Raw genomic sequence first — 14351 nt, 5'->3', positions numbered from 1 at the left:
TGCATGATCTGTTCTGTCGAGCTGACCCGGCCACGCAGACAGACAGCTGCGCAGCGACGCCGGTCCTGTACTTCCAGAAAATGGTGCATGATAGGAACAATAAAACAAAAAGAAAAAATGTATTGTGCCAGCACGCATAATTATTTGATGTTAATTGCCAATTGTTGTCTCCTTTATTTTGATATTCTATTATTGTTTTCTATTTTTCAAATGTTTGTGAATATATAAATATGTATTACTGATGATGTGTAGTGGTACAAAGTACTCGCATGAGAATTTTTTTATACATGAGATGTTTCTAATTTTTGGGTTTTTTTTATTCTGGTTATTGGGGGTTGAGGTTACTCGGACTGCAGTCTCGTTGTGTTTCTGCTTCCAATAAAATATGACAAAAAAAAAAGCTCCATTTCGTTCCTTGTTTGTCAAACTGTACTAATATGTTTTTAAAGAAATACTTTATCTTCCTGCTCTTTATTAGCCATTTCAAACTCACCAGTTAATTAGCTGAAATGTAAAGGTTTGCCATAACCTCTGATTTACAATGGTAGTCTGTACAGACTATATAATCTTAGAGGAAGTAAGTTCACAACACCTCCTGGAAGTTATTTAAATGTCAAATGACTTAATAGGTTGGAAGTTGAATTTGCTAAAACATCACAATTTGCATTTGCTACACTGAAAAAGCAAGGCATCCCACGTTTTTTTAGGCTCTGCGTAGAAAGGAAATCTTGAGGGAGTCTGGGATGACTAACTTCTCAGCATGGAGGGCGGGGGGAGGCGAGAAGGGAAATGTGACAGGGAACACTCGCCTCACATCCATTAGGAGCTGTGGAGGCTGACTGTCAGCACGGCCTTTGAGAAGCCCCTAGAAGAGCAAATACATGCAACTCACATGAGACACTACTTTAAATTGATGAACACATGCAACCTTGCAGCTGTTGTACCTGCACAGTACGGATGAAATTCAGTGTGACTCTTTCATCCAGGTCACTGTGGGGAGTGTAGAGGGTCAGAATCTTCACAATCTGTTAATCAAAACGGAAACAAGCAGGCGGTTTAATGCACATCAATAGGTTTTTCCTGTCTTCAAGTATGATTGAGACAGACAGAGACCCACCTGCTGGCTGGACAGGGCAGTGCAGGTGCGGACAAGCGCCTGTGCGTCCGCCTCGGTCTTTTTCCCAGCCTGCAGCAGCTGAACTGCCTGGATGAGGGGCTCCAGTGTGGCCACAGCGCCCCCAGCCTGCAGACCTTTGCTCCGCAGCCACTCCTCCAGCAGACTCACATTATAGCTTAGTGACAAGAGAAACAGGCTGGTTAATAAATAATCTAGATATTAATGTTATTATTATGGTCATTTTGTAGACTGTAGTTTGTACTGTTGTATTACATTATACAGACAGCAATGTGTTGATTAATCTATAGAAAATTAATCTGTCACAACTTTTATATTACATTCTGTTAAAAATTAAGTTAAATAAAAATTTTATTTAATGACAATACATAATATTACATTAAAAATAAAGTTTAAATCGTGTTTTTTCCTTGTACACTTGGTGCCTTCCCAACCAAAAAAAAACTCCTGTCTCTGAATTCCACACCATCCAAGGTTAGCCCAAGTGAAGCATCCTTCTGCAACCGGTTTATGTGCATATGAATTCTCCTGTCATTTGTGTTTTTTATAAATCCCAAAGTTTGCCCAGAAAATGGTGTATGCCTTCTTTTGCGCATAGGCAAGGTTTAGAAATGAGGCCCTAGTACAGCTGTAGTGGGCAGATTAGGGAGAAGTAAATTAAATACCTGACAAATTAGATATTAAAGACAAAGCTCCCTGGTATTAGCAGTATAGAAATTTTTTAAAAATAAATTTAATGAACATATCATGTCATGGCATGTATAGCGCATTTGCAAATTGCATACCATAACATGATATGAAATATTTTTGCTTATAGTATCTAAATCTATGTGTATATTTCTACCGTATTTGCATGCCACGGCTCCAGCAGCATATATCTTTCCTCAGCAGCAGGCTGTTGAGAGCGGAGGCAGCGATGATGTAGGTGAGCTGGTGGAAGGCCTGCTCCATCTGTGTCTGGGGCAGAGCCTGATGGGTCAAAGCAGTGTGAAGGGCTGCCAGCTCTCTCAGCACAGTCGCCATAGTGGGAGCATCGCCTCCCACAGTCCTGGGGTCTGAGCCTGCCCGTTTTCTGGACGTTCCCAACTTTACCGCAGTGCCAGACAGACCTGGGATGGTCTCACTCTCCAGCAGAGCGGGGACTGAGGGAGAGAGGGAAGCAGGAGGTAAGATAAGAGGAGCAGTGGTGGGGAGAGCATGGATAGCATCAGCATCAAACCTATGATGTTTTGTAGATGTGCTTCAGTGATGGAGAGGAGCTGCTGATAGGCCTGGATACAGAGGTCACTCAGGGCGCGGATCAGGTCACTCAGATCAGTGGTCAGTGGAACCAGATCATCTGAGTCAAGGGTCTGAAAAGTAATCGATGCAGTCATATATTCATAGAGTAAAATGTATTGAGATTGTTTCTATGTCAGTAATCAATGACTCCCTAACTACTCCAAAGATTATCTTCTATAAACTATATTCATCTAGATGTGCAAGATGGGGAAAATTTATTGAGAAGACTATGATTTTCGTTATTTCACTGTTTTTAGTGACAAAAATGCTCTCCGTCAATAGGATGTTAGTAATTATAAATACATGTTCATCCTACCTGTTTTGGGGAGTACTGGTTCAACAGGTCGTGCAACAGACAGGCGTTTTTCAGCCATAGAGCTGTCATGCCTAGATCGTTACTATGTTTCTGCTGGGACAGATAAAATGGAAAAAGGTTATATTGTTACTTGGAGTGCTATCATATATATGGTCAATATGTATGTGTGTGAGAGAGATATGGGTATATGGGCTTCGGTGTGGTTTACTTTCTTCTGGACAGATGTAGGACAGAGCAATCACATGAAAGTGTTTCAAAGTCAGTTGTTGATGCTTCTCTGTAAGTGGCATCAGACATGAGGTGATCTGCCCTCATATGCATGAAACCTCCACCATATGGTACACCGGGCAGATTCAGAACTCAGGTTACCTTCAGAGCTGCCTTCATAGCCTTGACAGCAGCACAACAGAGTGAGCGAGCCTGAGTGTGGTCTCCGCTGCAGTCGGCCTGACGAACACACAGGAAGAGCACGCTGGCAAGCAGACCAGGAGGTAGAGACAGGGCGCTGTCAACACGTATGTCTGGACCGCAGACAGAGAGAGCAGCAATGGCAGAGCGAACACAGTCAGGTCATATTTGTCAGCTATAGGTGAGTTTGTTACAGTAAAAGTTTGCTCTTGTGAGTCACATCATACTGACAGGCAACACTACAAAGTTGTAGTGTCACCATCCCATAGACATGACTTTGTAAAGCAACTGTTTTGTTAATGGAGTAATTGTTAAAATACATTTTCAAGGATCAACAACTCCCTAGTTCCAGCCACACATCTCTGAGAATTTGTTGTTGTTAGTAAATTGATGACTGTTGCCTGGACAAAACACGGTTTTGATGACATCAGCTAGGGCTTGAGGAATGTAATGTGCATCTTTCACTACTTCCTGACATTTTATGGACCAAATGACTGATTATCGTGAAAATAATCCACAGACTGACTGACATACTACCAACAAAAATTACGAGTATCTACGTTTCTACTATGGCCCTGGTGCAAATTACTTTTACATGTTTCCTGTATATAAGTTGAAATGCTTCTATGCACTGAAACTTAAATATGGAGTTTGTTTATGTTTGTTTGGTTGGTAAATGATGCTCTAAAGGGGCAAACTGTGTGGTTTGAACACAATTGAAAGTTAAAAAGCAGATTCTGGTACACTCTGTTCGGATTCTTTCTAATTGTAAAACTCCTCAAAAAGTTGGAAAATCAAATAACCGATAAAACAAATATGGCAGATGAAGATGAGGAAGGTGGGGACAGGGATGAATCTCACCTGTGATGAGGTTCTTGATGAGCTTGGCTTCATCTCTCTTCCTACATTCCAGCAAACCAGTGACTGTTGCTGGCTTCGGTTGAGATGGACGGGAGACCATCTCTGGGGTGAAAGCTGATGGGAGAACTGGAAAGGGAAAACATATCAACAAACTGAAACAACTGAAAGGGGCAGTTGTGGCTCAGGAGGTTGATAATCTGAAGGTCAGCGGTTCAATCCCCGGCTCCTCCAGGCTACATGTCTTGGGCAAGATACTGAACCAGGCCAATGTAAGTGAGGTGTGAATGTAAGTTTCTGTTTGAGCTTAGTGTATGAATGGTGACTGCGATGTAGTGCAAAAGGGCTTTGAGTGGTTGAAAAGTCTAGAAAGGCGCTATACAAAGCATTTACAAACAGCATGTAAGAGACGATACAGCAACTGGATGGGTGATATTTAGTATGTTATTATGTAAAGGTCAACACATTTAAGGCATTTTATTTATATGAACTTTTGATGTAATTATACTATTTCTCTAATGACTGTGTGTTTACTTTACTCTCAAGTACATTTAGTACATAGCAGGGTCTGCACCTTCACAGACGGTCTGATGAAATCTTACCTTGTGTCAGTAGTCGTCTGAGAGAAACTGTGTTTTTAAGCTCCTGCAGCTCTCTCCTCAATTTGACACACTCTTGCTCTCTGGCCTCCAGTAGTTCCTGCAGATCCTTTACACACAAACACACTTAATACTTTGAATTTCTGGCTTATGGCCAATGCTCTGATTATGTCAGAGAAAAGAAGTGATGAGGGAAAAAAAGTAGGAAGGGACTTTTTGCGGAAGATGGGAGCATAATAAGGGCAGAGGAAGAAAAGGTGCAACATCAAAATATGTCAGAATGTTGAAACAAAGACCATTAGGACTTTTCTAGCCATTTTTTTCAATGTATATACACTTTCACTCTCCTTTATGCACCACAGATGACAAGTCAATACCTGTTGCTGTGAAGCAGAGGAACAACCAGAGATCGCTTGACTAAGTTGGCACCTCAGAGCCTCCAGCTCCTCCTCCCATTGGCCGCGCTGGCCACGCAGCTGGCTCTCCAGAAACCTGACGCAGACAAGGGGAGATATGAAACAGGACCACGGAGTTCGTCCACCAAATCTAAGTCGTAACATCAAATTGAAAGGGAAGCAAGTTTCACTAAAAGGAATGAATGAGTGAGTAATGACTGACTTGTTGGCCACTCGTACAGCATCGTAAGCATGTGCCAGGTCCTCTCCTTCCATCTTCACTGCCAGGTCTTTGGCCACGTCCATCCTCTCCATCAACTGGTCCTGTCAATGCAAACGTGAACGCAGTGTGACATTTTATTGTCTGACCTAATGACACTTTGTTGCAAGTTGGAGCTTCAACAGTCATTACGAGCAAAAACATTTTGCATTTTGTGACATTTCTCTTTAAGTTTTGTTTTTCCTTCTTCTACATTCTCTCACCATTGGCGTTTCGGCGCTCCACACTGAGACTTTCCTCTCCAGGGAGGGAGACGTCTCGCTGACCCTGTGGACCTCCTCCGGTGAAGAGAAAGCAGATGGGAAGGGTGACAGGGAGAGTGGGGTGAGAGACTGGGGTGACAGTGGAGCTGGGGAGGGGGGCTCCAAGCTCAGACTCTGGGTGGAGTCAGTCCTTCTGTGGCCCTTGGTCTGCTGTTGTGAGGAGAAAAAAATTACTTTCAGCAACCAAGATGGAGTTTTGGACCAAAATGGTATTTTTGTTGACGTATTTAAGTGTGTCTGTTGGTGTCGTTGAGAACCTCAGTGAGCAGACTCATCTCCCTGAGGTTCTCGTATCTCTGTTCCAGTCTGGTGAACTCCCTCAGAAGACTCTGATACTTCCTCCTCTCCTCATCCAGCTCTGCCCTCAGAGCTGCACTTGCCTGAGAAACAGCTTGGTACACACACTCTGCACACACACACACAAAGAAAAAGAAAAACATTGAAAACACAGACAGACTTTATGATGCTGCAAAGTGAGAATCTACCTTCTTGTGCTTTTTCTTGTTCAAGCAAGCGAGCGGAGAGATCTTCTCTCTCTTTGCAAAAACAGGCCTTTTCTCTCTGCAGGGTTTGCAACTCCTTAAAAAATGAGAGAGAATAAACTATTTTAACTTAAACTAAGCTTGCCAAGGAAAAGAAAATGTTTATTATGAGTCTGGCATTGCTCAGTCCTAATAATAACACAATCACCAGCACAGTTATAAATGTGTCAAGTTATTCTCAGGTGTCGGTAGACCTACTTGTGTGAGTTGAAGGATCTCCTGGGCAGCCTTCTCCTCAGCTCTCCTTCTTTCCTTCTCCTCCTTCTCGCTGATGACGGGGCAGGGCAAAGGCTTCTCCTGTTTCTGGCTCTCTAGTTTCTGTATCGTCGCCCTCAAGGCCTCCAACTCAGCCCTGGCGGTCTCTCGCTCTGCATGCAGGGTCTCTCTCAAAGTGGCACCCTCCCTGGCCTGGACACATGCAATCACCACTTCATCATGTGAATATAAACAAAATGACCTTTTGACACGCACATTTTAGAGCTTACATGGATCACTTCTGAGGATCAAACTCCCTTCACCCACCTCCTGGTCTGCTCTCAACTGCAGCTGCATCAGTTTGACTTCCATGCCTTTGTTGAGCTCTCTGAACCTCTCCACCGAGCGGGCCTCGCTCTTTAGCTGCAGCAGCTCTCTCCTGGCTGCCCTGCGGCGCACACAGCACTGCATGAACACCACCGCCGCACGTACTTGCCTGTACGCCTGCCTCGCCAACCACCCACGCACTCTCGCCTGAAGCAACACAGCAGCTCGCTCCGCCACCAACTGATGAGGGATAGTAGGGTTTATATTTTTCATCAATTCAGGTTATGCCAATATAATTAAACTTCAATTTAAGTATTCAAAATTGACTTCAGAAAGGCAATTTAAAAAAAAAAGTGACTGTTTGAGATCCTCTGCAGCAGGTAATGAGGTGGTTAAAGCTGAATTAAATGCTGACCAGTCTGTATCTGCGGCGCGCCAGTGTGCCCCTGGTGAAGGCCTGAATGATGATGGTGGCCTGTCGGATAGTGAGGAACAACTGTCTGACCACCACCATGCGATATGTCTTCTGGATTACTAAAGCAGCCATGGTGTAGCGCAGGGTCAGGGCCAGTCTGCAGCCAAAATGACAAAGAGGAAATTTGAGTGCATTTCATTTTAAGTTGTGTCTGGCAATTTTGTGTGGGAAGGTTGAAGTTTACACAAAACACAGAACAGTAACAGACCTGGCTGTGCTTTTCTAGTTTCCACGGATTGTTGTGCAGTGTAAAATACATGGTAGCTCCAAACATAAACCTGGCTTCATTTGCTAGTGTGACTAAATCATAAATATCTTTAAAATAAACAGAAAAATACAGACAAATAATTTCTATCACTGATAGGTTAATTATCTGGGAGAGGACATAAAAATAAAATGGTGCAGTGAGGATATACTGTAATATAGAAGAAATCACAAGAACTCACCGTCTGGCCAGAGCTCCTCTGCAGTATCTCTGTAACGTGACAGTAGCCCAGCAGATCCTGGAGTATCTAATCCGTGCCAGCCATCCTCTGACCCGGCTCTGGATGATCACAGCAGAAACACGCAGTCTCTCAGCTCTCAGCCTCTCCAGAAGAGCAACCTGACCGGCCCGGAAGAATACTTTGGTCTTTCCAAAGCAGTACTGGTCTGGGTCTGGTATGAGCTGAGGCAGGACCTGTCTGCAGGAGGCCTGGGCCTTCTCCTGGCTCTGAAGACCTCGAAGCAGAAGACGGTACCTGCTGAAGAACTCCTCGTATGTCCATCTGGAAACAAAGGTTTTTGAGCAGAAATCTTAGAGAAAACAACTGCTCTGTTAAGATAGATTGTCTTTCCTTTCCGTTTCAATTAATTTCTCATTATTTGACTCCTCTCAAAAGTTCACTGCACTGAAAATGAAGAATTAATAAAGAGACAAATATTGCATTACTGGACATTTACACTACTTTATGCTCCCATCGTTTGGTAACACTGTTGTGTTACCCATCAGGGATTGTTTTGATTTCATGTGGGTGTGTTGAATGAAACTTGGACATCTGAAACTGTTCTTTAGGTTCAGGGGCTGATACCAGAACCTTAACCAAAAATCTAACAAAATAAATAACAACAATTAAACTGTCATTGTCATGATCTCAAGGAATAGTTATATATATGTCTGTCTGTAAATTAATTACTATAACATATTGTCACAAACTGAAAAAAATGCTGGCTAAAAGGTAGGAAATAAACTACAAGATTTTATCTTATAGATGATTAATGCTCTGTTAACCACATATAGTGGTAGCTACAAAAAACACTGGTATACTCCTTTAAAATTAAGGCAGTTTTTGAAAACCCAACTACTTGTATGGAAGTACTCAGTACCTGGATGGATAACCTGCGGCACTGATGCGAATTGTCTCCAGCACCCCACAGGCTCTCAACTGCTGGACTGTCCTCCTAGGGTCAAACCTAACAAAGCAAGGCTGTTAGGTTGCTTGGTGCGGACACCAGTCTCGGAGAAAATACAAAAATCAAATGAGTAAACTTTTAATTTGGTGACGACAAGCCAAACAAAGGCATACATAAAAGGTTCTTTGAGGTCGTTGGGTTTAATACAGCGGACATAGTGAGGCGTGGTGCTGTTGAGAGTGTCCATTAGCATCTGTAAGGACTGACGGAACTGATAGGCACAGAAACAACATGAACACAAAGCATAGTGTTAAAGTTGTTAAAATTCTCCGCTCATTCCACAAAAACACAAGGATGCAGTCATAAAAGCTCACCTGGAAGCCCACTGTCAGTTTATGCTCTCTGGTGGGTCTTTTCCCTGAGCGAACACCTCCATTAGCCACAGAGGACACATTTCCCTGCTGCTGGAACAACTCAGCCACCAGCTCAGACTGACACACACATAAACACACACAGACACCAGGTAGTCATCCACCTTGTCACGCAGACATGTAAAGAAACAAACTCATGACACTGAATATGCAGCACATATCTACCTGACTTGCTTTGAGAATGTTAATGAGCTCTTCAAAGACGGTGTCTCGATTCTTGTCTAAAAAGCCATCGCATTCATATTGCACCTGTTGACAAAAAGAAAAACTAGTCATACTGCAGAGTGTTACAAAATGTTAGAAACTTGACATCTCACTGGACAATTAAATTACAGTCCAAAAAACAGATTGGTGGCAGTTTCTGTCCAGCGTTCCCAGAATCTGTGTCATGACCTTCATCACTAACCATGTCAGCAAAGTGCAAAACGATGAAGGCGCTGTTGGACATGCGAGGTTTCCGGAAGTGAGGGTGGGGCTTGCTGGTCAGGTGTTGGTCATACAGCTTCTGCACCCAGCTCTCGTCTGAACCTTTGGGCATCTGGTCATAGACACAGACAATGATCACAGAGACTACAGCACTAAAAATGTTCACTACAACCAATGAGTTAAACTGACCCTGCACTCCTCATCTAAAAGATCAAACAGGCCCAGTTGGCCCTCTACAAGATTGATGCACTGCTGATTGTCGCTGAACTCAATCCTGTTCCAGGCCAGCTCTTCCCGGACATATTCCTCCTGCTCCAAGTGGAACACATGCTGCAGGCACAAAACACAAAATAAAAAATTTTTAAAAAAATAATATCATAAGGTTGCAACAAAATTAAATGGATGACCTGTCCATCCTGAGTATGCTTGAAAAGATCTAACACAGTGCGGCTAGCTTGGCTGTGAAGAACAGGTCATCACACTGGGAGGGCAGTTTGTGTGTGTTTCCCTCTCAACAGAGAGGCTAAGACAGACCCTTCCTCCTGCATTTTCTAACTACAAGGAAGACAAGCCTTTATTCCCTAAAACCAGAAGAATATAATATGATTTTGGAAACGTTCCACCCCTTAAAAAAGTACACCATACTGTAGGAGAGAAAGAGGGTACACACATGCATTAAAATGTGCATTTACTGATGGAAATCAACACTAAAAGAAAAGGATGAAAAGAAACTGTTGCTGTATTCTCAATTGGAGTTTGTGATGATGTACTCCAGTCGTGACAGGACTGATACCTTGAAGAGCTTAACAAAAATAATGTGGCTACTGCCTGGCACGTGCAAGTACAATGGCTGTAGACACACACACACACACACACACACACACACACACACACACACCAAAACACAGAGGGACAGGAAGACATAACTTACCCTGTTGAATTGCTGTTGCAGTTTTTCATTGGCATAATTTATACAGAACTGCTCAAAACTATTCCGGTCAAAGGTCTCAAACCTGCTCCGAGACAGAAGACACGTCAGATGAACACACTGAACACAACCTTAAGACTATTGCATAATATTTCTAACACGATAAAACAAACTTGTGTAGGGTGTAATACGGCCATAAAACATATTTGTATCCAGTGTCACAAAGCTCATCGCTTACCCATAGATGTCTAGCACCCCTATAAAGGATTTAGCCTGTCCCCTCTGGGAGCTCAGAGCAGAGTTGAGCCTCTGGACGGTCCATGTAAAGAGCTGGCCATAGATGTGTTTGGCAAGTGCATCTCTGGCTTCTATAGCCTGCTGACCGGAAATGGGTTTGACCAGCATCTCTCCCCCTACAGCCAGTCTGCGATGACACAGCCAGTGGGCCATCTGAGGTGCTTCCACTCCTAACAGCTTGGAAAAGACAGCCAGAGAGCGGTCGTCTGCCTGAGGAAAAACAAAGGACTCAGGTACCTGCTACAGTATGTGTATAGCACTCTAGGGGCAAAAGTCATAGAGTAGAAAAACATTTCTTACATTAATATAACTCCGGTCAGACCTTCTCCCGCTGGCTTGGATGTTGACGTTTCCCAGGTGCAGAACAGCTGACAGGATCCTGAATAGCTCCATCTGTTGGTCAGGCTGCACACCTGCAAATTTTTATTTTGCAAATGCATTAACAATTTTATTTTAAGGACATGATTCAATTTGACAGAAATCTGACCAGAGTCTGAATAGTTGTATCCTCAATTATCCTCTCAGAATTTACATTGTGTGTGTGTGAGTGTGTGTGTGTGTGTGTGTGTGTGTGTGTGTGTGTGTGTGTGTGTGTGTGTGTGTGTGTGTGTGTGTGTGTGTGTGTGTGTGTGTGTGAATGCAATTACTCTACCCAGAATGGTGAAAGCATTACGAGTGCGCTCCAGGTCTGACAAATCATCAGTATCAGGAATCTGCATGTCTCCTCCCTGGCTGGTGTAGCGGAAATGCTCAGGTGCGTCTGAAGGTCAAAACACAGACATGGACATTATAATATGCACAATACCTTATCGACACAGGTAAGGGAACAAAGTGTAGACATGGTAATATTTTGCGTACAAAGCGGGGGGTTCGCCTGTGATTAAGTCTCACCCAATTTAAAGGATCTCATTTCAGGCAAGTCTCTGGAGGCACACAGCTGGTAGAAGATGTGGTAGTTCCTCTCTGCTGATGCCTTAGACCCACGCAAACATACAGACAATGTTCATGAACATTTGCAGGAGAAACATGTCACCTCGTCTCAAATGACAGATTCTTATGTGTCATGTTTTTATCATCATTCTGGTTAAAGAGCTTACTTGGAAGACAACCCTTGACTTCTCCAGTAGATACGTCCTCATGTTTGCCGCAATGATGTCCCCTTTTCTGCCAAAGCAGATCTTGATGTACTTCCCAAAACGACTACTGTTGTCATTTCGTGTGGTTTTGGCATTCCCAAAAGACTGTAGGTAAAGGAATGTGATGTTTGTATCTTTAAAAACAGACATTTCTCATTCCTAAGTAACAAATCTGTTAATCCATCCATCACCTCCATGATAGGGTTGGAAGCCAGAACCCTCTCCTCCATGCTGGTCTGCTGTGCTGTTCCGCCAACTACAGCAAAGTAACGCATGGTGAATTTGGCTGAAGCCGTTTTCCCCGAGCCAGACTCTCCACTGATGATGATGGACTGGTTTTTCTCTTCCCTATACTCAAAGAGAGCAGTGAAATCTCATATAGTGAAATTATGTGGAGCCCATCAGTGTTGTTGCAGGTTCAAATCATAAGCAAGAGAGTATAGAGAGCATATTCTAATTCATGTACGTTTTACTGTAGAGTTTGAAAGGTCAGCAAACAGCCAGTTCCTGGTTGTCATAACATGACCTCCAGCCTTTGACCTCTGACCTGGTCATAGTGCGGTAGGCTTCCTCAGCCACAGAAAAGATGTGAGGTTCCATGTCGGCCATGTCCTGACCACTGTAAGCATCGATCACCTCCTCTCCGTATATGGGGAGCGGGTCATAGGGATTGATGGCTACCAACACAATGCCTGGAGGGAAAGGAGAAAAAAGTAACATCAGCACCAGAGTGTGGATTTTGATAGGACAATTCTTATTTCATAAGAATAAAAAGGTATTTCATAAGATAGAAATGAAGTGCAGTAGTTGTACATTACATTTCTTCATTTAGCTGATGCTTTTTTTATCCAACATGACTTTCAAATGCCATACATGACAGAGGTCACACACCCCTGTAGCAATGAGGGGTTAAGTGTCTTGCTCAGGGACACATTGGTGGATGTGTCACAGCTGGAACTGTGTCTCCCACACCAAACGCATGTGTCTTATCCACTACCACCACATGTTGTCATTTTAGCATCCAATGTCAAATCTGAATCCAAAAGCACATTTTCTAAAACCCACTGCGAGTACTTTTAGCCAAAATGAAACTAAGCACATGTCACTCATAATTATAGTATATATAGAGTATAGCCACACGACATGTCCATTTAATAGGGTTTTAAGACTAAAACCCTGCAAGGCTGGACAATCATTGCTGTCTGAACAAGATATCCTTAAATCTCCCTCAGTCGTTTGCTTTTGCCCATTCAATGCTCACCACAGTACGTGTAGATGCTACTGTAGTCCAGGAATCGAACCCTGAGGTTGTGCAAGACAGCAGGTTCATGGAGGAAGCTGAGAGCTGTTAGATCATTTTCCCCCTCCAGGATGTTGGGGTTTCCCAGTGGTGGGAGATCAGAGGGGGACACTACTGGGTACTGGACCTCCTACCAATGGAGATGGAAGTTAGGAGTTAAAATAAAAATAGCAAGGACACTGGGGCTCAGCATGATGCTGGTTTATCAGGGCCATGATATTGGAGGATTCACTTTGTTTTTTGAGTAATATAATGGTACTACATGTCTCACCTTTCCATTACAGAGCTGTAGCAGTAGATGTTTCTCTCCAGGACTGTAATCCTGGAGGAGCAGGGCTGACACCCAAACTGCATCCGGGTCAGGAATCCACACACTTGCTCCCTATGAAAGCAGTAAAATGTTTCAGGTATGTGTGAAACTTTAAGAATTCAGATAGAATAACAAAGAGGGAAAAAGATACTGCAACAACACGTTTGGTGTGTTTTGGACCCATTGTGGAGAGATTTTCATTACATATTTCAGTTTCTGCCCGGACACTGTTCCTAACCCACCCAGCCAAGACATTTGTCCCCCATCAGCATAAAAGGCTCCTAAACGGTGTTAAAAATTAACACTGGTCATTCTGCCTGCATGGATTAGCCATTATCTACTTTTAACATATGCGATATGCTGTGCCCATTTTACAACTTAAGTTTAAATTCATACTTTGATAACTACAGTTTTATACATTTATTGACCACCACGTTTACAGAAATAAGGATGCAAGTTATCACAGCTCATCTATCATGAACTGTATTGGCTGAAGAACAAACAACAATCAGAAAAGGTTATCATTTGGGCACAAGCACTTAGGGAAACTGGGAAAGGCTAACACATAAACCAGTTATGTCATAAAAACACAATAACACTCACATCACTAGCAATGTTGTTTTTGTATTATTACTCTTTTAAAGGGCCCACAGATGGTGGCACATCACTTCAGGACAGTCTCACCTTGCTGTAAAGCTCCAGTGAAGCCATCTTAACTACTTTGAAGCATGCAGGGTGAGGTCATTTTAAACGAACCAAGAGGTAACATCTACAAGTCCCTTTTGAAAGAACGGTCGGTATCCTCCACACTTCTGCAGGAGAGACACTTTGTGTCCCGGGTGAGTATTTTGCACTTTGTCCAGGCTCAGACAGAGGACTGTCAAGTTAACTGTTAATCTGTGGGAGAATGCTGATTGGATGGAGGGGTTTTGTGTGTGAATGTGGAGAGTTTGAAACGATACCGTCAGGCAGGGTGGCCCACTTTCGTGTGGTTAGATGAATCTAAATATAGCTTTAACTGCTGTTACAAATGTGAATGTACTATTTTTAGCACTTT

At 43.1% G+C, this 14351-nt stretch overlaps 1 protein-coding gene across 2 annotated transcripts; it reads right to left on the bottom strand.

Annotated features, from left to right (window-relative positions):
* Positions 1–46: 46 nt before the first annotated feature.
* On the bottom strand, positions 47–14111 carry si:dkey-110c1.10 (unconventional myosin-Vb). 2 transcript variants are annotated; one of them, XM_038716200.1, is made up of 35 exons: positions 13979–14111; positions 13256–13366; positions 12946–13114; positions 12232–12376; positions 11876–12032; positions 11646–11789; positions 11440–11521; positions 11201–11308; positions 10849–10961; positions 10490–10758; positions 10255–10336; positions 9513–9653; positions 9304–9435; positions 9063–9146; positions 8841–8957; positions 8640–8737; positions 8440–8526; positions 7521–7841; positions 7015–7171; positions 6600–6839; positions 6276–6485; positions 6021–6114; positions 5793–5941; positions 5476–5685; positions 5216–5316; positions 4975–5089; positions 4601–4706; positions 4002–4127; positions 3102–3253; positions 2733–2825; positions 2355–2487; positions 1980–2277; positions 1118–1292; positions 945–1025; positions 47–865 (listed from the first exon to the last, which is right to left on the bottom strand). In XM_038716200.1, the coding sequence occupies exons 1-35, from the start codon at positions 14003–14005 to the stop codon at positions 704–706; spliced, it is 4989 nt and encodes a 1662-aa protein (XP_038572128.1). In that variant the 5' UTR covers positions 14006–14111; the 3' UTR covers positions 47–703. The 2 variants fall into 2 exon arrangements, with proteins under 2 accessions (XP_038572128.1, XP_038572129.1); XM_038716201.1 differs by having other exon boundaries at positions 2733–2822.
* Positions 14112–14351: the final 240 nt, after the last annotated feature.

This window comes from Micropterus salmoides, unplaced genomic scaffold, assembly GCF_014851395.1.
Source record: "Micropterus salmoides isolate LMB-PRFRI ecotype aquatic unplaced genomic scaffold, ASM1485139v1 Ms_hic_scaffold_13, whole genome shotgun sequence".
In the NCBI taxonomy this organism is placed as follows: domain Eukaryota; kingdom Metazoa; phylum Chordata; class Actinopteri; order Centrarchiformes; family Centrarchidae; genus Micropterus; species Micropterus salmoides.
The sequence above is the reverse complement of the archived record's forward strand: the minus strand, read 5'-3'. Positions and strand labels throughout refer to the sequence as shown.